This window comes from Neophocaena asiaeorientalis, unplaced genomic scaffold (genome assembly GCF_003031525.2).
Source record: "Neophocaena asiaeorientalis asiaeorientalis breed wild unplaced genomic scaffold, Neophocaena_asiaeorientalis_V1.1 scaffold119, whole genome shotgun sequence".
Lineage (NCBI taxonomy): Eukaryota > Metazoa > Chordata > Mammalia > Artiodactyla > Phocoenidae > Neophocaena > Neophocaena asiaeorientalis.
In genome coordinates, this window is record NW_020175821.1 from 10,336,564 (window position 1) to 10,361,350 (window position 24,787).

A 24,787-nucleotide genomic window follows, 5' to 3' on the forward strand; every position below is an offset into this window, starting at 1 on the left:
TACTGCTGTGGCGTCTGTGGTCCAAGGGAGCAGCCATGTAAGCAGGATGGCTCTCTTTCAGAGGCTGGAACAAAAGGGGCCATAGGACCCAGGGAACCTGGTTCTGCTGAGGAGGGGGCCATTGGAGGCAGCTTTGCTGGGAATGTGACAGTTGTGTCGGGTTTGGGGCTGTGGAAGGGCCTATTAGGGAGTGATGGGGAGCTGGGTAGGACCAAAGGGTCAGCTATGTGTTGGGGTTATTGACAGGAAACAGTCTTGAGAGCCGATAATGATGGCAAGGCGGCTACCCTCCTGCTCCAGACTATTCTCACGAATGCAGAGGCCGTTGTTTCTGGGGGGAATTCTAAGTTTGGTTGCTTTCCTGACAGACAATGCAGAGATTTCCAGTAAAATTCTGGTGTCGGAAACAAAATTCCCATTCAGCTACACACATGGGAATATTTTCACTTACAGTTGGAACAAATCCATCTAATTAGTAACTGTAAGATAAAGATGAGTTTTCCCAAGAGGCTTCTACAATGTGCTTTCAAGACATTCTTTCCAAGTAAGTGATCTTTATGACTGACAAGAAATTAATTCAGTGAGGATTTAACTAATGACAAAGTGAGAGTTAAAGTGAGGCTGGTCATTTGATAAAATAGCATGTCATGGATGATCTGTTCAGAAACCTCAGCACAGGCAGCCTTGGAAATAATCATTTCACCCACATTTTATGTTTTGTGGGGATGTTTGTTATCTCAGAGAGAACCTTCCTTCCCTGGAGACTTCCTGATTAAATGTGTCAGTGGGAGGGGAGCCAGGAGGAGAGAGCAGTGACATGGGAGGGGACTCCCTGTGAGTGGGCTGATGGCATTCCCTAAATCGAGCAGGGTGGCTGAGACAAGGGTGAAGAGTCTGGCCAGTGGTGGCCAGTATGTTGTTTTTGGTTTTGTTTTTGCCTGCTTGGAAAAGAGAGAAATGATAGGTTTTAGTACATTGTGTTAACAGATTACATAGAAAATGGTGCCTTCTCTTTAACTTTTAATTAAAAAAAATTTTTTTTATTGAAATATAGTTGATTTACAATGTTATGTTAGTTTCAATGTACAGTGAAGTGATTCAATTATATATGCGTATATGTATGTGAATATATACTTTTTTTACATTCTCTTCCATTATAGGTTATTATAAGATATTGAGTAGAGTTCCCTGTGCTATACAGTAGGTCCTTTTTGGTCATCTGTTTTATATAGAGTAGTATGTATATGTTAATCCCAAACTCCTAATTTATCCCCGCCTCCCCTTTTGGTAACTGTAAGTTTGTTTTCTGTGTCTGTGAGTCTATTTGTTTTGTAAATAGGTTCATTTGTATCATTTTTTTTTGATTCCACATATAAGCGCTATCATATGATATTTGTCTTTCTGTCTGGATTACTTCACTTAGTATGATAATCTCTAGGTCCATCTGTGTTACTGCAGATGGCATTATTTCATTCTTTTAAATGACAGAGTAATATCCCATTGTGTAATATATGTGTGTGTATATCATATATATACACATTATATATGTGTATATGTGCCACATCTTCTTTATCCATTCATCTGTTGATGGACACTTAGGTTGCCTCCATGTCCTGGCCATTGTAAATACTGCTGCTATGAACACTGGGGTGCATGTATCTTTTCCAATTATGGTTTTCTCCAGGTATATGCCCAGGAGTGGGAATGCTGAATCACATGGTAGCTCTATTTTTAGATTTTTAAGGAACCTCCATACTCTTCTCCATAGTGGCTGTACCAATTTATATTCCCAACAACAATGTAGGAGGGTTCCTTTTTCTCCATACCCTCTCTAGCATTTATTATTTGTGGACATTTTGATGATGGTCGTTCTGAACAGTGTGAGGTGGTACCTCATTATAGTTTTGATTTTCATTTCTCTAATAATTAGTGATGTTGAGCATCTTTTCATGTGCTTTTGGTCATCTGTATGTATTTTTTGGAGAAATGTCTATGTAGATCTTCTGCCCATTTTTTGATTGGGTTGTTTGTTTTTTTGATATTGAGCTGTATGGACTGAGCTGTATGAACTGTTTATATATTTTGGAGATTAATCCCTTGTCAGTAGCATCATTTGCAAATATTTTCTCCCATTCTGTAGGCTGTCTTTTTGTTTATGGTTTCCTTTGCTGTGCAGAAGCTTTTAAGTCTAATTAGGTCCCATTTGTTTTTTTATTTTTATTTCCATTACTCTAGGAGACGAATCCAAAAAGATGTTGCTGCGATTTATGTAAAAAGTGTTCTGCCTATGTTTTCCTCTAGTAGTTTTATAGTATCTGGTCTTACATTTAGTTCTTTAATCCGTTTTGAGTTTATTTTTGTATGTGGTGTTAGAGAATGTTCTAGTTTGATTCTTTTACAGGTAGCTGTCCAGTTTTCCTGGCACCACTTATTGAAGAGACTGTATGTTCTCCATTGTGTAGTCTTGCCTCCTTTGTCATAGAATAATTGACCATAGGTGCGTGGGTTTATTTCTGGGCTTTCTACCCTATTCCATTGATCTATATTTCTGTCTTTGTGCCAATACCATGCTGTTTTGATGACTGTAGCTTTGTAGTGTAGTCTGAAGTCAGGGAGCCTGATTCCTCCAGCTTCATTTTTCTTTCTCAAAATTCCTTTGGCTACTTGGGGTCTTTTGTGTTTCCATACAAATTAAAAAAATTTTTGTTCTAGTTCTGTGAAAACTGTCATTAGTAATTTGATAGGGATTGCACTGAATTCATAGATTGCATTGGGTAGCATAGTCATTTTGACAATATTGATTCTTCTAATCCAAGAATATGATATATCTTTCCATCTGTTTCTACCATCTTTGATTTTTCTTTAATCAGTGTCTTATAGTCTTTGGAGTACAGGTCTTTTGCCTCCTTAGGTAGGTTTATTCCTAGGTTTTTATTCTTTTTGATGCAATGATATATGGGATTGCATCCTTAATTTCTCTTTCTGGCCTTTCATTGTTAGTGTATAGAAATGCCACAGAGTTCTGCATATTAATTTTGTATCCTGCAACTTTACCAAATTCATTGATGAGCTCTAGTAGTTTTCTGGTAGTGTCTTTAGGATTTTCTGTGTATAGTATCATGTCATCTGCAAACAGTGACACTTTTACTTCTTCTTTTCCAACTTGGATTCCTTTTATTTCTTTTTCTTCTCTGATTGCCATGGCTAGGACTTCCAAAACTGTTGAATAATAGTGGCGAGAGTGGACATCCTTGTCTCATTCCTGATCTTAGAGGAAATGTTTTCAGCTTTTAGCATTACATATGATGTTAGCTGTGGGTTTGTCATATATGGCCTATATTATGTTGAGGTAGGTTCCCTCTGTGCCCACTTTCTGGAGAGTTTTTATTGTAAATGGATGTGGAATTTTATCAAGCTTTTTCTTCATCTATTGAGATGATCATATGGTTTTTATTCTTCAATTCATTAATGTGGGGTATCACACTGATTGACTTTCAGATATTGAAAAATCCTTACATTCCTGGGATAAATCCCACTCGATCATTGTATGTGATCCTTTTAATGTCTTGTTGGATTTTGTTTGCTAATATTTTGTTGAGGATTTTTGTGTGTATGTTCATCAGTGATAATTGGCCTGTAATTTTCTTTTTTTGTAGTATCCTTTTCTGGTTTTGGTATCAGAGTGATGGTGGCATCATTGAGTTTGGAAATGTTCCTTCCTCTGCAATTTTTTGAAATAGTTTCGGAAGGATAGGTGTTAACTCTTCTCTAAATGTTTGATAGAATTTCCCTGTGAAGCCATCTTGTCCTGGACTTTTGTTTGTTGGGAGTTTTTAAATCAATTTCAATTTCAGCACTTGTGATTGGTCTGTTCATATATTCTATTTCTTCCTGGCTAAGTCTTGGGAGATTGTACCTTTTTAAGAATTTGTCCATTTTTCAAGGTTGTCTGTTTTATTGGCATATAGTTGATAGTAGTAGTTTCTCATGATCCTTTGTATTTCTGTGGTGTCAGTTGTAACTTCTTTTTCATTTCTAATTTTATTGATTTGGAGCCCTCTCCCTTTTTTTCTTGATGCGTCTGGCTAAAGATTTATCAATTTTGTTTATCTTTTCAAAGAATATATGTTTTCATTTTCATTTGTCTCTAGGTATTTTTTTTATTTCCTCTTTGACTTCTTTAGTGACCCATTAGTTGTTTAGTCACATATTGTTTTGGTTGTTTAGTAGCAGGTTGGTTAGCCTCCAGGTGTTTGTGTGTGTGGGGGGGGGCGGTTTGCAGTTTTTTTCTTGTAGTTGATTTCTAATCTTATAACATTGTGGTTAGAAAAGATGCTTGATACAATTTCAATTTCCTAAGTTTACTGAAGCTTGCTTTGTGACCCAGCATGAGATGTATTCTGGAGAATGTTCCATGTGCACTTGAAAAGAATGTGTATTCTGCTACTTTGGGATGGAATGCTCTATAAGTATCAATTAAGTCTATCCGGTCTAATGTGTCACTTAAGGCCTGTGTTTCCTTACTGATTTTTCTGTCTGGATGTTCTGTCCATTGATGTAAGTGGGGTGTTAAAGTCCCCCACTATTATTGTGTTACTGTTGATTTCGCCTTTTATGGCTGTTCGCATTTGCCTTATATATTGAGTTGCTCCTATGTTGGGTGCATATATATTTACAATTGTCATATTTTCTTCTTGGATTGATCCCTGGATCATTATGTAGTCCTTCTTTGTCTCTTGTAACAGTCTTAATTTAAAGTCTATTTTGTCTGATATGAGTACTGCTACTCCAGCTTTCTTTTGATTTCCATTTGCATGGAATACCTTTTTCCATCCCCTCGCTTTCAGTCTGTATGTATCTCTAGATCTGAAGTGGGTCTCTTGTAGACAGCATATATACAGGTCTTATTTTTGTATCCATTCAGCCTATCTGTCTTTTGGTTGGAGCATTTAATCCATGTACATATCTATATGTATGTTCTTATTGCCATTTTATTGTTTTGGATTTGTCTTTGCAGGTCTTTTTTCTTCCCTTCCTCTTTTCTCTCCTCTTGTATTTTGACGACTATCTTCAGTGTTGTGTTTGGATTCTGTTTACTTGTGTGTATATCTATTAATACATTTTTGGTTTACCATTACCATGAGGTTTTGATATATGTATGTTTTGATATTTGTCTGTGTATATATATGATAGTTTTAAGTTGCTGGTCTTTTCATTTCAAATGCATTTCAAGATTCTGCATTTGTACTCTCATCCTCTCACAATTATTGGTTTAGATAATCATATTTGTGTATGGATGATTTCCTACATTTACTGTATGTTTGCCTTTACCAGTGAGCTTTCCCATCTTGTAATTTTCTTGTACCTAGTTGTGGCCTTTTCTTTTCCACCTAAGGAAGTTCCTTTAGCATTTGTTTTAAAGCTGGTTTGGTGGTGCTGAATTCTTTTAGCTTTTGCTTGTCTGTAAAGCTTTGGATTTCTCCATCAAATCTGAATGGGAGCCTTTCTGGGTAGAGTATTCTTGGTTGTAGGTTTTTCCCTTTCATCACTTTAAATATATCATGCCACTCCCTTCTGGCCTGCAGAGTTTCTTCTAAAAAATAAGCTGATAACCTTATGAGGATTCTCTTGTATATTATTTGTTGTTTTTCCCTTGTTGATTTTAATATATTCTCTTTATTTTTAATGTTTGTCAATTTGATTACTATGTGTCTTGGTGTGTTCCTTCTTGTGTTGATCCTGTATGGGACTCTCCGTGCTTCCTGGACTTCGGTGATTGTTTCCTTTTCCGTGTTAGGGAAGTTTTCAGCTATTATCTTTTCACATATCTTCTCAGGCTCTTTCTCTTATTCTTCTTCTGGGACCCCTATAATGTGAATGTTGGTGTATTTGATATTGTCCCAAAGGTCTCTCAGACTGTGCTTTTTTCTTTTTATTCTTTTTTCTTTATTTTATCCCATGACAGTGATTTCCACCACTCTGTCTTCCAGGTCTCTTATCTGTTCTTCTGCCTCATTTATTCTGCTATTGATTCCTTCTTGTGTTTTTCATTTCAGTTATTGCATTCTTCAACTCTGTTTGGTTGTTCTTTATTTTTTCTAACTCTTTGTTAAAAACTTCTTGTAACTTCTTGCTCTGTGTGCATCCATTCTTTTCCTGAGTTCTTGGGTCATCTTTACAGTCATTACTCTGAATGCTTTCTCAGGTATATAGCCTATCTCCACATCACTTAGTTATCCTTCTGGGGTTTTATCTTGTTCCTTCATCTGGAACTTATTCCTCTGCCATCTCATTTTGTCTAAACTTCTATTTGTATTTTTATATGTGTGGAAGGTTAGTTACATTTCTTGACCTTGGAGAAGTGGCCTCCGCTGTAGGGGATGTCCTATGTGTCCCAGCAGTCCACTTCCCTCTCATCACCCAGTGTCTGGGCACCAGCTGGTCCCAGGGTAGGGTATTTGTAGACTTAGCGCCGTAGGCTGTGGGACTGTATATTTCTTGCTTCTAGTGTCTGCCCCCTGGTGGGTGAGGCTGGTTTAGAGGCTTGTGCAGGCTTCCTGGTGGGAGGAGAAAATGGTGCCTTCTCTTATTATGCAAACGGAATGAGGAAATGGCTTGAATTGCAGCATGAAGAGTTTAGGTGTGCTTTCAGGAAGAATTATTAAATACTGAATGGGTTCCAGGCAAGTGGTGGAATGGCTCCATTAAAATTTGTTGTTGGGCTGGAAAGTGTCTTCCTTTCTGGTCTATAGATTTGCCTAAGATGGCCTGTGTCTTAGCCTCCACCCGTAGGTGTACTGATATTGAGATGATCTTAGCTCGGGTCCCTCCTGCCACACCAGGGAGGCCACTCACAGCCCCAAACTGCCCTCCCGTATGCCCTCAAAAGGGATGGAAAGAATGAAGGATCACCTCTGAACACTGGTTTCTCTTTAATTTACTGAGTTTATTTTTTCGGCCCCTCTCTGGAGTTTCTTCAGCTTGGCTTCCTCTGCTGTGGGCACTTTGACCAAATCTCTATGTCTGAACACCAGCTTTGTGCCCCCACCCCCGCTGGTCCAGAGGAGGCTCCTCTGGGTGCTTCCTGTTCTAGGGGAGGCTGGGCAGGCCTCTGGGCTCTTGCTCATGAGGGAACGTGATTTTCAGGTCCTGGACAGCCCTCTCTCTCTGTTCTTCAGAGAAGATTAGAAAATAACTTGTGACAAAGTGTCCTCTCCCAAAGGGAACTGGCAGTTCGGGGAAGACCCTCAGACAGGAGTTGAGATGTTTGTATTGATGGTGTGGTCTGAAGGGTTTTACCTGCTCTGTAAAATACCAGCATGAATTGGGAAGACTTGAAGGGGATATTACTGTTTAGAATGGCCACAGGGAGGAAACCATGCCCATAGCTGAGCAGGGACGGGACAGATGAGGGGTTGCAGGCCTTAGGGAATTAGAGGGGAGAGGAAAGAGGCAGCTTCCAGGGCACAGCACAGAGGTTCAAGTCCAGGAGAGAAGCGCAAGGGCCAAAGGGATAAGAAAACAGATTCAGGCTCGTTAGTGGAGAAGTGAGCCTGGTGCACAGGCTGGAAAGGGAGGGAACCAGAGAGAAAAAAATAGTAGGAGAGGCTTGGAATGGAAGTGGCAACCCAGGTCCTTAAAATGACTATTTTATCCTTGCAAACCTGCAACAACAGGAGAGGCTGAGATGGCAGTGAGCTGGACAGCATGCAAAGGAATAATTGGGATGCCCAGGGCCCCCAGTGCCTGTGGAACAGCAACAATTCACTGTCCTGCATGTGAGTCATCCCCGGGCAGAGGGAGAGTCAGAGCAGAGAGCCCCATTCTGCAGGGAAAGAAAGATACAGGTCTGGGAGAACAGGGGAATGGGGGCTCAGCTTCTGGTGAGAGACCTGTCCCCCCCTGACCACAGAAGGAATCCAAAAAAGGTGGGGACCCTGACAGGAATCACCTTAGGCTCTGGGAGGGGGATGCTCCAGCTCAGGGCCGTTTCACACGGGCCAGTGGCTCCTTTCCGAGTCGCCCAGTGTGTGTCCCTGTGCAGCCTCAGCCCCGCCAGGAGGCACTGTGGTCAGGGCTGCGCTGGGCCCACACTCCCCTCTCCCCAGCCTCTTTGGAGCGGGGCTGTGGAGCAAGCTGCAGGAGCCCTGGCTACCCTCCAGCTCCGTGAGTCAGTCTTTCCCCAAAGCAGCAGCAGGCTCAGTTTTCCCAGGGTGCTGTTCAAGCATCTGAAGTCCCACGTCTGAGTGTCACATCTGCCCTGTGTCATTGCTTATTAGGGAAGGAGGCTGGAGGGCTTCTAAGAAGACAGCACGCCCCGCCCCCCCCTTAGGCCATGAGCTTCCTGGGAATAACAGCAGTGAACTCTTAAAGTAAGCACCAGAGGGAAGTGCTTTCTTTACGTGTGCTGTGTAATGTAATATACTACATGAACCTCCAGAGGTAGGAACTATTTTCAATCCCCACTTTTTAGATGAAGCAATAGCTAAATGACTTGCCTAAGATAGTAAGTGGGCTGGGAGCCAGAGCTAGGCAGTCAGATCCCACCCACACCAAACTGCAACCATGCAAAGCTTCTAGAGAGAGTTTGCCTCATTTCTTGTTTCCTCACTAACATCTAATGTTTCTGTCGCTCTCTCATACACACACAGCCTGATGTATAAAGAAGCTCTGCAACCCCATCCCCCGTTTACTTCCCATCTATGAAATCTCATATATTAATTTTTTTTTAGCTGATTAGACCAATTCGCTGGCCTGCTGGAGGCTTGGATGTCAGATGTTATATAAACGAGGATCATCAGAAGTAGACATCTGGGGGCAAGGTATTATTTAGAATGCTTCTCCCATTTAGAATGCTTCTCCCATTTAGAATGCTTCTCTCCCATTTTGAAACTGGTGCCCTGGTATTGGGCTGGCCAAAACGTTCGTTCGGGTTTTTCCACAAGCTGGTATGAAAAGCCCGAACGAACTTTTTGGCCAGCCCATCTTTTTTTTTAAAACGGCTGGAGCAATCTAGAAACAGTTTAAATCATTTACTTTTCTTCTTTTTTCAACTTGACTTACCGGTACCCTTTGTGTGGGAGACTGTGACTGCAGCACAAAACGTTGCTCTAAGTTGAGACAATCGTAGGAATAAAAATGATTTCTTTTGAGGAAACTGTGACGAAGTACTCGATACTGATCACTGGTGTTCGCTCCTTTAACTCCTCATTCGGTTGGTGCTTTTCACCCACCCCACGGGCTCCCCATGCATCCTAGGTGGGAGTTAACTCGCAATGCCATCCTGGTCCTTACGGCCCCGTTTCCCCACCTGCAAGATGAAATGATGCTCAGGATATCAGGCAGCAGTTCTCCGACCAGCAGCAGATCTCTCCTTGGAGACTTGACAGAACCAACCAGATGCACATCTAACCAAGGTAGCCTGTGGAAATTCACATGTAGCTTTTGGAAATTCACATGGTTGGAAGGCTGGGGATAGAGCCAACAGACCCCAGGCATCCTGTCCAGCTCCAGCAGGCTGTAGAGAAGCATCTGTCAGGAAAGCCCAGTCCACTGTGACACCCACATAGCACAGTTTGGTCATTCAGAGCCCTGCCCTTGACCTTTGGCAACTGACGTAACTGCTCTGGGCCTCAGCCCCAGGATCTGTAATACAAGGGCGAGGACTACATGATTTGTAAGATTCATTCCAACTCTTAAGAAAATGTTAAATACCTCAAACTGTTAAATAAGTGAATTGCCTCCACACAGTTTTCTGGGTAGAGATGTTGAAAAACCACACCTAGTGGTGGTTTTCTAATTCAGAGTCTTAAATTAACTAAATTTGTCCGGCTTCTATTTGAATCTCACAGTTTATGTGTAAACACTTTAAATTTCCTAGATTTTTTTTTAATTTGACATACAACTAAGTCTGTAAAGTAGCTCCTAGTTTCAAGTAGGGACCACATTAGAAGCATGTAAATTGGTGGTGACCGCATGTTAGAAATAAATTCTATAAGGCTAATTCTAAACAAAATTCAATTACTCTTGCTTTTTCTCCTCCTTTGAGCACCTCTCTTTCTTCAACCCTTCCTTTGCTCTGTGCAGCCCCCATCTCAAGTCCTCACTGCCATCTCCTCCAAACATTTTTCGGAGAATGTGGGAAGATGAACAAAGCCATGCACCCTAGTGAGAAGACAGAACTCCTTTGTGCGGGGACGGAAATGCTCGTCTACTCCAGGTGCCCTCCTACATTTCCCCACCTCCCCTGCGTTTAGATTGGTGCCATAGACTGGCCAACGGACTGTGAATGGAAGTGATGTGGTCCCTTTCATCTAAGGCAGTCAGGAAGAGTTGTGAGTTCTCTCTACCATCACTGGGAGTTGAAAGAAAAATCTGAGATGGCGGAGTTGCAAGATGGAAGCTGCCTGGACCCTTGGAGCCGCTAAGGAGAGCTGCCCGATTTGCAATACCTAGCTCAGTTTTCAACGTGTCATATCTTAAGTTACTGAGATTTCATGGTTTGTTACTTTAGCCTAGGCTAAATCCCTTCCAGAATTATTTCATTTTAACAGAGATCCTAGGGGAAACGGTAACTCAAAACATGACCGAAATAACTCTTCATAGTGGAACTGTGGATACAGGTCGTCACTGGTGCCATTGCGGCAGCCCTGTAGAAAAAGACGGTTGACATCGGGGAAACTTCTCGATACCACTAAAACTGGGACACGGGGCAATACCGTATGCCTCTAATGGTCCTGTGCTGCATGGCAAATTTGAAAAGGCTCCAAAGAAGGAAATTTTAAGACATTATTCCTTCAGGCAAAGTCTCACCAAGCTGCTTCTACAGGGAGGCAAAACAAGGGAACCCATTTTCTCAAATGATCTTGAAAACATAGTCACCTCGTGCCAGACATAGAAATCCCTTTTTTTCCTGCCCATATTATGGATTATTAAAACAAACACCTACTTGGCTTTCTCCACTATCCCACAAGGACCCAGAAAACTTGATAATTTGGATCCATTTAGGAATCCCATTTTTTTTTTTGGAAACAATGTGACGGAATGACAACAGGCATCTGTTGAATGAAGCTGCCTTTTGGGAAGACCTTGTTTCCTTCCTCCACAGAGGCCCTCCCGGCTTCCGGAGCACCATGGACGGTTTCAAGAATTGTGCAGATGGTAGCAATTGGAGACTCAGGAAAGGCTGTCAAAAAGAAGGCAAAGTACTGCCTTGGATCCCAACTCTAAGTCTGATTTTATACAAGGTGTCCCCAGCCAAACTACTCCTAAGAATGCTGTCCAGCAAGGCATCACATCTGATGGCAGTCTCCTAAGACGTCATTCTTTCCCCTAAATGCGCATGACACTTACCAGTGGAGAGGGTCCCTCCTAACTGTGCCACTGGCTTTCCCTCTGCTCCCTCCAACTGAACCAGCATGGGCTTCCAAAATGCTCCTTGACATACCTGGAACCCAGATCCACCAGATTAATACTCCAGATACAATCCCTTTGGGTCTGGCCGCACATGCCAACCAAGTCCCAAGCCAGTTTATTAATTTGACCAAAAGGTAAACAGATGATGGAGATGCAGAAAGACAAGCATATGCGAGCAGCTAAAAGTATTAACCCGGCTGTCCACCAGGAAACAAATTTAAGACATTTAAAGTGGCATTAAATAAATGAGGCTATGTTTTATCTACTTGTGACTTCCATTGTCTTTTTTAAAAAAGGAAAAAAAAATATATATATTTTACATTGCAGTATATAAATCTAGACTCTACATATACAGTATAAATACACAAGGCGAGCACATGGGCACAACACGTATGTCTCGGTAGCCGCGCCCTAAACCAGGCCAACAGTTCTACATTTTCTTTTTGACCTTCCAACCAAGAAATTCAGGCTGAGGCTACGTTTCCTTCAGTCCCCATGACGTCTAGCACCCTGGCCATCCCTCCTCCACGCACAGAAGCACAAATCGAACCAGCCTCGCAAACACAGAAAAAAAGTGCTTTTCAACTAGTTGAAACCAGTCGGTCTTTACAATGCGGTCTGATCTAGAAAGACCTAAAGGAAATCTGAGGCCTTCCTGGCTCATTCTCGTTCTTTGGTCCACCGCCACAAATCTCTAGACTTTCCCTGGTGTTTTTCTTGCAGATTTCATATGGCTAATTTATGTAACATAAATCACACATAACCTTTGGGAGCTGTCTTACAGGATAGGAAAAAAAAAAAAGCTCCACATTACAATCTGCACTTCATATCTGGGTTCATTCTTTATTTTTGGAATAAAAACTGGTATTTTGAGAATTTTCTTCTTAAAAAGGACAACATTCTGAAAGTGCTTCTTAAACGTGTCAATATCCCACGTATGGCTTTGTAGTTCAAACCCCAGCCACAGCTCAGATTTGGAAGGGAGAGGATGATGGTGGTACTGGAGACAAAAGTGTCACTTAACAGTGATACTGTGATACCAAGTGTGGAAACCTGAAAAAAAAAAAAAGTTACTGATTCCATCTGGAAGAATGTACCTCTTTAGAAACGAGTTGGATAATATACGGAGCCCCATTTCTTTCCCCACGACTAGGCACAGGAAGGCCATAAAAGTTAATACGTAAAACAGGACACTGCTCTCAGCAGTGAACATCTTCCGAGGGGCTAATCACAGAGCAATCGCTGTTCAGAAATCGTTCACAGGCTCAAAATCATCAGTTATAGTCAATCGCAGTAGGAATTTCTACACCTGAGGAACAAATTGCACGTAATATAGAGGTACTGCGATCCAGATGGCAAAAGACTGCAGACATGTAGTTTCACATGCAAAAGGCAAGCAGAAAAAAACAATGAAGTAGTGGCATTCCAAGACAGATCAGAGTCCACATGAGTCATCATCCTTTTGTGCTTTCCTTTCTGGCTGATAAGTTACCAAAGAACATGGCTGGATGTGCAAGAATGATTGTGATATGTTCTTTAGGGGGGGGGAAACAAACAATGAAGTTGCCAGAAATCAAAATGGGCTTGTGTTGCCTCCAGAGGTGTCACAACGGCTGGACCAGTGGCTCAGACAGTCCTCCAAAGCTGCTCCTAGCCCTCCCTGGGGTAGCAGAAATTGGCTGATGCAAGCAGAGGTCAAAGCCACTGGCTCATCCAAAGCCTTTCCGAGGTGGCCTTTCATTCAGCCTGTGGCAGTTCCCGCCTCTGCGGTGGTTCTTTTCTGGTGGCACTTGATTGAGAAAGTAATCCTCTCCCTTTATAAAAATAGTTTGGACTGCTTATAATACTGGCACAAAGGACACTCTGTATTCCTAGGGTTGATTCTGTTTACTTGGAAGGTATGAGACGAGGTTCTCAGTTCCTTCTAGTTCCCTGTAAAAAGTGACCTCGACTTCCCAGGCCATTGTGCAAATTTGTTTCTCCATAGTCCAGAATATCCCGTAAGTCCCTCATATTTATATATATACACACACATACCAAATGTGTGTACATACATATATATTTATAAATGTGGGTAATTTTGCATTTTGGTCTCAGATAGGTCAAAGAGAATCATCCTTATCGTGTCAAGTTCATCTCCGATTTCCCCACGACGCCTATCATAGTGCCTTGCACACCAGAGGTACTCAATAAATATCTGTCCACCTCACCAATGATCCTCTAACACTGGGTGGTAGCTGCAATCACCACGGCCTGTTCTCAGCCCCACCCTGCCTTTGGCAAGCAAGGGGCCACTGGTCTCTCCTTTCAGAGGGTGATTTTGCTGTGTCTGTTGCTCCAGCAGCCCCGTTTGGCTGTCCTGGGCAACGTCAGGCTGGTCCGGCTACGCAGTTTTACTTGCTCTTCCACAGAATTCTTTTTGCGTAAGATGAAGTCAAAGTTCACTTGGCTGTTCATGGCATAGAAGACATTTGCCGAGTCTGGGATCACGAGTTCTAAAAAAGATGAGGAAAGAGAAGGTAGTCAGCTCAGCGCTAACCGTGGCAGGTGGAAATTCTGCTCAGACACACGGCTGGGACTATGGCCGTTTGTCCCTGGAATGCAAACGGAACCAGACAGTGACCACCACTCCCTCCCCGCAAATCGGTTCCAACAGTTTCCAATCCCAAGTTAAAAAACCTAAGTGCGAATCCAATCTTAGAAATTCAAGCCACGAACCAAATGTGCAAATGCAGGATGTTTTAGCTGGAAGGAAGTGCAGTAGGAAGCAGAGGCCTACAGGAGTTAAAAGACATTCCCAAGAGCACAGCTCGTCAGGGGCAGAGCTGGGACCCAAACCCGGGTTTCTAGCCTCCTGCAGGCCATTTTCCACTCCACTATGCAGTTTTTCACAGAGATAAGCGAATCCAATAACATGGGAAAAAGGCAGAAAATCTACACCGTTTTCCAGAACTCTTTACTTGGAAAATCAAAATATTTTAAAATTAATCCCAAGTCAAACCAGTATGTTACACCATTTGAGGCCTTGCTTCCTTAAGAACTTGCATTTTAATATTAAAGGGCAACCAAATAAGACAGTATCTATCTCTTAACATTTAAACCATTGCCTACTGCAGTGACTCCCACCTATATAGATAGCTGCAATTTTTGAACAAGGATTATTCCAAGCATAATATGAAGTTATTGAGCAAAGTGATTTGAATTTATTTTTAAAAGAAGCTATATACTCTTTAGCACTCAGGGGTAATGGATATCTTAAAAAAACCAACAGGGAAAAAAAAGGTAAAACGTGCAAGTCTTGCTTTGCGGCAGTGGAGTGACAGAGGCAACCAGGAGAGGTGTCTGCCTGCAGAACTGGATTAAGTCGACCTTACGTTAACTTCGACCACTGAGATTCCACAGCACGACTGATGCAGTCAGGTTCTGCGTGACTCCGCTACATTTTGCACAAATGTTCTATAAAGGATAACTCCCTTAAAGTGTCCCCAGTCTCCTGCCCACATATTCCTGGGTCAGTAACAACCTACCTCACAGCTATATATCAACATATCTCCAATACGGTACACTTTCGGGTGCGTTATTTCCTGTCATAATCACCCATGATGCACAAGGAACCAGTAGGGTATTGTCGCCATTTAACTAATTAAGGACCAAGGCCCAGGGAGGTCAAGCAGCCCACCTGCCACCACACAGCTGGTGAAGCTGGGCCCCAGCTGCACTCCAGGACTCCTGGACCTTCACACCCACTGGCCTCACCTTGGCGTGTTGGTTTGTGGATGACACGGTAAAACCCAAGAGACCACTTTTCAGGCTTGGACTTTTAACAGTAACTACATTAAAAGATGAAACTGAGAAAGGTTTGCCCCACGACCTAGGGCTCAGCTGGATGAAAGAAAACGTCCAAGAATTTTCTCAGAGGCTATAGTTTTTCATCACTAAGAAAAGGTACGACTCCAACTTCGCCTATTCTCGTCGGGGCCTGAGATATAGCCCTGGGTGATTTGTTGGTCAAATGGAGTATGAATAACTGCTCCCTTCCATCATCCCCGCCTTGTATAATTCTTCTTTTCCTTTCTAGGGGGAATTCTTGTTGGGGAACAGCCCTCCCTTGAGACACTTGCATTGGTCTGTGCTGGGTCTGTCAGCAGACAGGGTTGGCCTCAGGCAACAGTATTGGCTGTTCCTTGTGCACTTGGAAAAGAGACTCAGTCTGCCTGAGTCTCCTTCTCAGATGTGACACGGCATAGAGGAGTTACCTACCAGCTCGCCTCCTACCCCACAACAAATACAACCCCAATTCAGATTAGCAAATCGATACACGCAGGGGGATTATGTGCCTGGAGTTTTCATAAAAGGGATTTCTTCAACTAATGGACTCCTAGGCAAACTGGAGCATTTCATGATCACCAGTTCTTTGCCTCAGTAAGTGTGAGGTAAAGAACCTTCCAATCCTGGCGCTGGAAGCTTTTGCCGCTTGAAGGTCAATCATGAATAAAGATGACTGAAGGACAGACTCTCATAAGTGGTTAACTGAAACCATGAGAAATTATCGCAGGAACTGCGACCTTTCTGGACACACACTATTGGTTAATGGAGGTGCGTGACCGTCTGCAAAGAGCCAACAGACCCCGTCCATCCCCCAACTCCTGACACAGGGAGGGACCTCCTCCTACAGGAAGGCTTGAGGAGAAGTTTACAGAAACGGGCGGGAGGAACGCTCAGCAAAACCGCAGAAAGCAACAAGGGTTGCTGGGGGACCAGCCTGAGACGCTTGATTCTACAAGCGAGCTGATGGCATATGGCTCCTGGCAACTCCGCCCCAGCGTGATTAAAAACCCTCACTTGGGCTTCCCTGGTGGCGCAGTGGTTGGGAGTCCGCCTGCCGATGCAGGGGAAGTGGGTTCGTGCCCCGGTCCGGGAAGATCCCACATGCCGCGGAGCGGCTGGGCCCGTGAGCCATGGCCGCTGAGCCTGCGCGTCCGGAGCCTGTGCTCCGCAACGGGAGAGGCCACAGCAGTGAGAGGCCCGCGTACCGAAAAAAACAACCACCCTCACTTGGTTCCATTTAAGAAAGACATTGTGTCCACTTCCTGTCTTCTCACACTGGGGCAATCTGCCTTGAGAAGGAACACGCGCCTACCTTTGTCCTCCGAGATGACCTGTACCAGCTCGTACCCCTCAGCCGGGTCCGAGTCCAGATTGTGCTTCAACATCGCCCTCTGGATCACGGCGGGAGTTTTATCCTGGCTCGTCAACTGGAAAGACAATGAAAGGGTGTGTAAAGCATTTAGCTTCATGTCTCCTGGAAGAGTTGTGCTGACCTTCTTATTCTTGCTGTCTTGTGCCTTCCTGGGAGAAATGGCCAGGTGGAATGAGAAAGGACCAAGAGCCAGCAGTCCTAAGTTCCAGTCCTGGCTCCATCCTCAGATAACAGGTCATCTTTTCTCTCAGTCACCTGCTCTCTCAGAGCCACAGTGTCTTAACCCCATCAAAACAGAGAGACTGGGTGCCTTGCCAGTTCCAATGGAGGTTCCGGTGGAAGAATATATATGAGGGAATTGTGAAAAATGCACAGCGTTTGCAGTCCTGGGCCAAAATTATCCTCACCTGTTGAGCACTGGTTACAACCTGTGGGTCAGAACGGCCACGGTTCGGCACACTGACCATTTCAAAAAGCACAAGTGGCTCTACAACCCAGGAATCCCACCCCTAGGTATCTACCAAGAAAAATAAAAAGCATTATGTCCACGAAAGGACTTGTACACAAACATTCATAGCAGATTTATTCGTAACAGCCCCAAAGTGGAATCAACCTGCATCTCCATCAATAGGAGAACAGGGGAGGATAAAGACAGTGTAGTGCATTCACGATAAGAGCACGACTCAGCAGCTAGAGGGAGCTGAGAACTGAAACATGCAACAACGCGATGCATCTCACAAACATCACGGGTGAGCCAGAGAAAGCAGACGCAGAAGATGACACGCTGCAGGAGTCTGTTCTTTCAAAAACAGGCCAAATTAACCTGTGGGGTTAGAAAACTAGCTAACCTTATCTTCAACTAAGGTTAAAGCAGGATTGAAGGGGCATAAGGGAATTTTGGACGGGGCGGATAAAAAATGTTATTTACCTAGACTTGGGGTGGTGGTTATATAACAGAAGTATACATATGTAACTATATGTATACATATATATGGTTATAGTTATAAAAACCCAAAGAACTGAACACTTCAGATCTATGTATGTAATTACATGTAAATTACGCTTCAATAAAAATGAGCTTCTAAGTGTTTAAAAATAATAAATCTAACATGTTTTAAAGTGCAAGTTAAGCCTCCTCTCACCCCAATTCTCCCCTTCATCTCTGCCCATCAGCCAACTATTCTCAGGGTGCTCAGAGCAACAGGAAAAGGGGGCTGACTTATGTACTATCCCTTGGGTGATTTCTTTAAATTTGAAAGAAAGCAAAATGAAACACACATTATTCTTACTTAAAAATAAAAGCTGTTCTCACCAAGAGGTAAGAGGAGAGAGACAGCCAAAAAAAAGAAGAGACGACGACGTAGTAGTCTGATGTTTTCCAAGAAACTGTTATTGTGAGCCCAAGGATGTCTGGGCCCACAGGCCTCCCTCCGATCTGGGGCAGCAGCTGTATTTGTGAGTCAGTAAACAATATGCATTACAATGGGGTCCCTATAAGTGACAAAGACCGTGCTCAAGGTTCTGTTACCAAAACATCTGGCACCTCCTTACACAAGGGAGAAAGAGATGCATACAAAATTCTAAAGGAGAAAAATTATTTTTTTATAGTCTAAAGGAAGTACTCCTGCAGCTGGATCAAACTGGTCCAGGAGCATAAAAAGCCAGAGGAGAAAGGACACCAAATTGGGGGATGGTTGTTGGGTTAAGGTGGTTAATGTTATCAGCTTTAAACCTACCTAAGGAGAAAACCAGGCTATGCTTATTTTACCTTAAACCTCCCCAGGTGTGTCCAAAGAAGGATGGGCTGGCCGAGGGCTTTCCTTGAGAGTCTGTCACTTTGTACCATAAACGCTACTGCGGGGAAATGATGATCACAGACAATACTAACAGCTCAGCCGTGCAGCCTTACGCTGATATCCTGAACCAGAACTGGCCAGTAGATACATATAATTCGAGCCTCATCTGTAATTTAATTAATTAATTTATTTTATTTGTTTATTTTTTTAGATTTCTTTTTTCATTGTGGACCATTTTTAAAGTCTTTATTGAATTTGTTACAGTATTGCTTCTGTTTTATGTTTTTGGTTTTTTTCTGGCCGCGAGGCACGTGGGATCTCAGCTCCCCGACCAGGGATCGAACCCACACCCCCTGCATTGGAAGGCAAAGTCTTAACCACTGGACCGCCAGGGAAGTCCCTCATCTGTGATTTTAAATACCTAGTAGCCACATTTAAATTTTTTTCAAAAGGGAAATTTTAATATGTCCAAAATATTGTATCAGCATAAAATCAATACAAAATTGTTAATAAGCTATTTTACATTCTCATTATTGTTATTTTTTTGTACCAAGCCTTCAAATACCTGGTGTGTATTTCACGCTTACAGCATATCTCAATTTGGACTTTGCCCATTTCAAACGCTCGGCCACCACCTGTGGCTGGTGATTACGATACTGAACGATGCTTGGGTGTCACCCTCATACACCTTAAATAGGAATGCGAAACACTCCCCGTGCCCTCCCCGGAGCTTAGTTTTCTAACGCCACAGGTTGGGCCTGCTTTTGAAAGATCAGACTCCGGCAGGATGCGGGGTATCTGATTTCTTTGGCTCAACGTGGTGTTTTAGAGACTCATCCACATCGCTGCGTGTTCAGTGCTCGGTTCCTTTCAGTTCAGAGACACCGTAGTTACACAGCTGGCACTTACTCCCCTGGTTGGCGTATGTGAGAGAAGCCATGTGAGTAAACCACCCTGAAAATACAATAATACCACTGATGACCTCGGCTGCCTGGTGGTGGCGCCCCTTCCTCTCGGACACTCCCTTATCACTCCTCCCTCACTACCACGTGGGTTCCGCCTCAGCCCTTCCTCACTCGCTGCACTACCGCATCCAGCCGGTGGAGCTGGACAACTCCCAGCGTTCGACCCCAGCACCACCAGCCTTGCACCAACCTGTGTTTCTCACCATCTACTAGGTGATGCCATTTGGATGTCCTGTGGTGACCTTGGATTAAGTGCACCCCAAACCCCCTGCTCCAGTAGTTACACTGTACTGGACGGGACCACCAACCATCCGGCTGCCTGGACAACCTTTCGCCCTCCCTCTTCCACTCCCCCAGAACAGTAAGCAAAAAGTTCATAACTAAATGGATGAATTCCATCATTCTAACTTAGAAAAATCTTGCAAAAATCCATACCATCTCCAGACCATCATTCAAACCCTTAACACGTCCTACATGGAATATAATGGCAGCTTCTAACTCGCTCCGCCACCTCCAGTCTACTCCCCCTGCACTTCTGAATCAGGTCTCCACAATGCCAGCTACTTCTCTAAAGAACAAATCTGATCGCCACCTAAAAGCCTGCGATAAGACTCTACTGCAAGACTAACGCAAACTCCTTCATGAGGCCTGCAGGCCCTTTACAATCTGATCTGACCTCTATTAAAGTATTTAATACGTTTTGAAAAATGCTTTATGATCTCCTTTTTGATTATAAGTTCCTCAAAGACAGAAATGTCTCATTCATCTCCCTGTTCCCAAAGCCTGGTCCAATGACTAGTACACAACTAATGTTCAAGAAATATGTTGTTGATTCAGTGAATGCTTTAGTAAAGCTCTTCTTCAGATGTGAAGACAGTGTGACTCCTTATCACTGACATCATATTCAAAGCTGAGCTTATAAGCAGTCAGTGTGGCTCGAAGAAGGCAAGTCATGAAGATGCGGAGAGATGCGAGATTTACATTTTACTGTGGGGTTTTACTGCAAAGGAGAGTCTGCTTTTCAATACATGATACATCCTTTAAGATAAGGAGTCTATTCTTGTAACGGACACACCAGACCTTACACACCTAACGTTATTACCAGGAGAGGCTCTGTACGTATTCCAAAAAGACTGCCATTATTGAACACGTTTTTGGGACTGTGCTCAGAAACAGAGTTTTTATAGGAAGCTCAAGAAGATGTCTTATTTATAAGCATAGCTCCTCGTGGACGCAAACTGTACGTCCAGCTTGATCACCCACTTTACTAAGTCTGAGTCCAGGTGACTAAAGGAGAAAACTTTGCCACCACCGAGGAGATTGCTAAGAATGCACAGCAATTCAGTGATACACGCAGACACGTTAATCCCCAGGAAGACCTGCAAGGAGGCGTGCAGCAGTGGCATCTTCCCTGGGATGCATTTATGTAGTCATCTCAACCGAGAGTTTTGAAGAGGGTGATACTGACCCGGATGAATAAGGTTTAGCAACTTTTAAGACGTAAAAATTATATCCTATGCGCACTGCTGACATGCAGATCTTTATACATTATTAGTCTATATCCAGGGAGATTTCGGCATTGATGCGCGTGGCACACACTCATTTTGTGTGAACGCACGGATATGTGCTGACACGGCGCGTGAGTACCCGGGTGTCGGTCTGAGCGCCTTACCATGATGCTCTTGTACATGTTGCCATTGTTGTCCTCTATGCTGATGCGGATTATGCAGGTGTCTTCGTTCTGTTGGTTGTAAACGGGGGGCAGCACTGTCGAGGTAATGGATGTCACGGAGACAGAGCGCTTGTGGATTTTTGGGTTGTTGTTGCAGGGCGGAGGGGACGAGAGGGGGTTCATCAAGGACGACATCCCTGAGGAAGCTGTGTCCATAGAGTGGATGGAGGAACATGAGGAAGAGGACTCGGAGAGCTGGAAGGGTAAACACAGCCCAGAAGGAAACAGAACTGTTAGGAACCCTGGCCAACAGTGTGCTTCCCAAGTTTCAAAGCAGAGGTCGAGGTTGAGACTAATAAACTTCCGTTATTTCCTCCACAGCAGCCCACAGCACACGTGCGTCTTATTTCTGGCGGAAGCACCCCCGTGGCAGATGCCTGTCAGTGACTCAGTGCTCAGCCCAATCACTCTGCACCATGGGAGGCAAGGTGGTCCTCTCATTTCCAGAGCTTTTCGCCGCTCTGGAGGAGGGTAACCAGCAGGTGGCAGCAAATAGCAGAAACTAGAGGCAATACGGGCTTGTGAGGGAACCCCGAAGCTCACCGGGCAGGAAGCCCGGTCCTACTGCCTCGAGCAGGAAGGACGCTTGACCTGCCCCCAGAGATCCTTTCTACTGTGATTCCGTTTCACCGTCAGATTTTGGAGCAGGAGAGAAATGGCTATATTTTTAAAAGTCTCTAAGATGAGGACCACAGATTATCCAGCTCTGCAGGGAACATGAGCCCTGGAAAGGCACCTGGAGATGGCCTGGCCCCAATCCCTCTCTACTGCTGAGGAACCTGAGGCCACAGCTGTTGACAGCACCGTCAGGCTGTGCTCTCAAGTTTCCTGACTTCCATGGCCAGGTTCGCAGAGCAAGGGTGCAGCAAGGGTGAAGTCGGTGAGAATGTGGGGAATGAACACAGCACACCACTGCCCCAGGGATGCTCAGCGCTGTGAGGTTTGTGATGAGCTTTCAGACATCTTATCTCATTTTGGTCTCCCAACTATCTTGTGAACAAAATTCAGAGCATTAGAAATACGAGGGAAACACGATTCAGAGAAAGAGAGTGACTTGCCCAAGGGAACACAGCCTATGAGAGGCTCCACCACTTAACCACATGTGCTTCCAGAACCAACTGTACACATTTTCATGTTGTATACCAAGGATAATTAAAGAATGAGGTACTAGAGTTAATGTGTTTTTCTGATTAACGACAGGGTTCTTATATGTGCAACACCAAATACCAAAGAAATAGGATGCCCCCAACTCACTAGGTGGTGGTCCAAAAAATACCATTAATTGAATCATTTGAAATATCAATTCTTTTTATAGAAAATTACAAATAATTTCTCAAAATGAGCTGAGCTAAATTATACCACATTAATCCAATAAAATAATCTGGAAGTCATTTAAAAAATAAATAACTTACTAATTTCTTTCGTACCCATCTACCTTCCCATGGAAACAAAGTACAGAAATTTAGCTTTCTGATTCTCTGGCTTCCAAGTAAAATGGAGTCTCCTCTATTTTATTTCCTATGACTTCCCTTTCCTGTGGCATAACTGTACCTTAAATAACCGTACGTTCAATTCGACTGCATCATTAGTTGAATAGAGCCAGCAAGATGATGTGACAACTCTAGTAATGCAGGAGTCTAACTGAGGCTTTATCATAACATTGTTTAGTTACTTTTTTTTTTTTTCTTAGCTTCCCAAGTGAATCAACTTAGTGGCTCAATTTGAGGGCTAACTGGTGGTGGATAATTTTAACAGCCTGACTTTGCTTGCAGGTATACTACACAGTAGCCAAGAGGGGTCCCCTTTACAATTACTGGTTCAATTTTTTCCCCTTCCCTTTCCTCCACATAAATCCTTTTTCTTTTGTTAGATTTTTTCCCATGATTTTAATGACATTTAAGATCAAGCCTTGAAGATGCCTGGGTTATACAGCACCATTAAACAGACCACCTCTTGAGCCCAAATTCTTACTGGGAATTTAAGTAGTGTGGAGCAAATGTGAAATAAATGTTTAGTAACCACGATCAGGGGAATGAAGAAAAAGGAATGCAAATTACACTTTACTCAAAAGAGGGACCTCACAGTGTAGCCAGTGGGAAAGGCAGGGTGGGCGGGGAGGGCTGCAGGACCTCAGGGTAGGGAGGAGCTGTGAAGGTCTCTGGGGCCAGCCAAGCACTGAGCAGAACTGAGGCCTTTCCAGTTAACATTCGGGGCTTCTGCAGCCCAGCAACTACTTGCGTCCAATTCAATTACTCATTTTTAAACCCACAGAAATTCGTGACTCTGAAAACCGTTCATCCAAAGAATTAAAATTCATGACTTGCGCAAGAGACTGAAGAGCCAGTGTGATAAGGGGGGAGACAAAAAGGATGCAGCAAGGGGTGTGCACAGGACACACGCAGGGCTTCTGCATAGCTTTAAAAGGGATGACCCAGACCTGTGTGCACGTCCACTGCATCAACAGATGCAAATGTGATTCTACCTCCTTCCGGGACAGGTAGAAATCCCACAAAGATGTGGGCAATAGCTTAGTTGTCACTGTTGTACAATGTCCATCATCAGAAATGGGGCCTAAAAAGCTTAAGAACCTGTCAAAAGGTGAATGATGGGGCCTCACTCCAGATTTTGACAAAAGTCAATGCTGAGTGTCAAGTCACGGAGAATGATTCCATCCCTGATTAAGGAGATATGCCTGAGAGAACAGCCAGTCCCTGGGTGTTCGCAGAGCTTTCCTTCAATATCTGGAGCATTAAAGATGTGTCTCCAGATTTCAAAGCAAAAAGGTGAGACATCCTGCTAGGGCAGCATCTGAGTCATCTCAGGGCTAATGAGCCCTTCCTGGATTGGCTATTTTGTGACAAGGTCACCTGAGGGTTCCCAGGTTGCTGCTGGTGCTTATAACGCAATGTGAAACAGCACACGCATCCCCTTGCAGAATGGCAGATACAAATGAAAGGAAGGAATTGTTACCAACACTCTACCTCACTGGCCTAAGCGTAAGCTAAAGGGCCAGAAGCCACTTACACAGCAAGTATGGCAGCCAAGATCCTCCCCAAATGGTGCAAGTCCTAGGCACATCAAAGTTGACATCTCTGACCCAAGCTCCTTGACCAACAGACTGAAGCAGGTGTGTAGAGAAGATGAAGGTGGATCTTTTGTTTCCTTTTCACTTATTTATGCAGCTATGGAGAACAAAAACTCTCTCTGGGAATTCCTTTATCACTTCTCATCACTTTCCCTTTTGGGGTACACAGTAGATTATACCCTTATTACCAATTCCTCAACCTCCCCTGCATCCGTGCCCTTTGCCCTGAGACTCCACAGTTCCTCCCATGAGGAGTGGCATGTAGTTCCCCACCTCATTCATTTATGTGGGATTTGGCCACATGATTTGCTTTGGACAACAACTTTTGGGAGACAGAACCCAACTGAAGCCTTGTTACGCGCTTGCAGGACTGGGACTGCCCTCTTGCTTATCCAATGTAGCGCGATAAGAGCATGCCCTGGGTGGCTCCTAACTCCAAAAATAACGAGAGGGAGGTAGAGCAGACCTGGACCAAACCCATGGCCTAGGGCCAAGCGCAATCCAACCTGCGGATGCAGGACAGAGGATAAATGGTTGCTGTTTGAGGTCACTAAGTTTTGGAGTGGTTTGCCCTGCACCATTATTGTGGTAAAA

At 43.7% G+C, this 24,787-nt stretch overlaps 1 protein-coding gene and 1 long non-coding RNA gene across 4 annotated transcripts in view; one reads left to right on the plus strand and one right to left on the minus strand.

Annotated features, from left to right (window-relative positions):
* The first annotated feature begins 292 nt into the window (after nt 1–292).
* Nucleotides 293–8,842, plus strand: LOC112391197 (uncharacterized). Its single transcript, XR_003001428.1, has 3 exons — nt 293–544; nt 7,677–7,778; nt 8,733–8,842. It is a non-coding gene; the product is annotated as an uncharacterized LOC112391197 (long non-coding RNA).
* Nucleotides 8,843–11,657: 2,815 nt separating this feature from the next.
* Nucleotides 11,658–24,787, minus strand: part of RGL1 (ral guanine nucleotide dissociation stimulator like 1) — a 271,255-nt gene continuing 258,125 nt past the window's right edge. For all 3 annotated transcript variants that reach the window (XM_024732469.1, XM_024732467.1, XM_024732468.1), the window contains 3 exons: nt 21,049–21,303; nt 16,556–16,670; nt 11,658–13,910 (listed from right to left, as the gene is read on the minus strand). In XM_024732469.1, the coding sequence (XP_024588237.1) occupies nt 13,723–13,910; nt 16,556–16,670; nt 21,049–21,303 (558 nt within the window). In that variant the 3' untranslated portion in view covers nt 11,658–13,722. The remainder of the gene's footprint in view (nt 13,911–16,555; nt 16,671–21,048; nt 21,304–24,787) is intronic.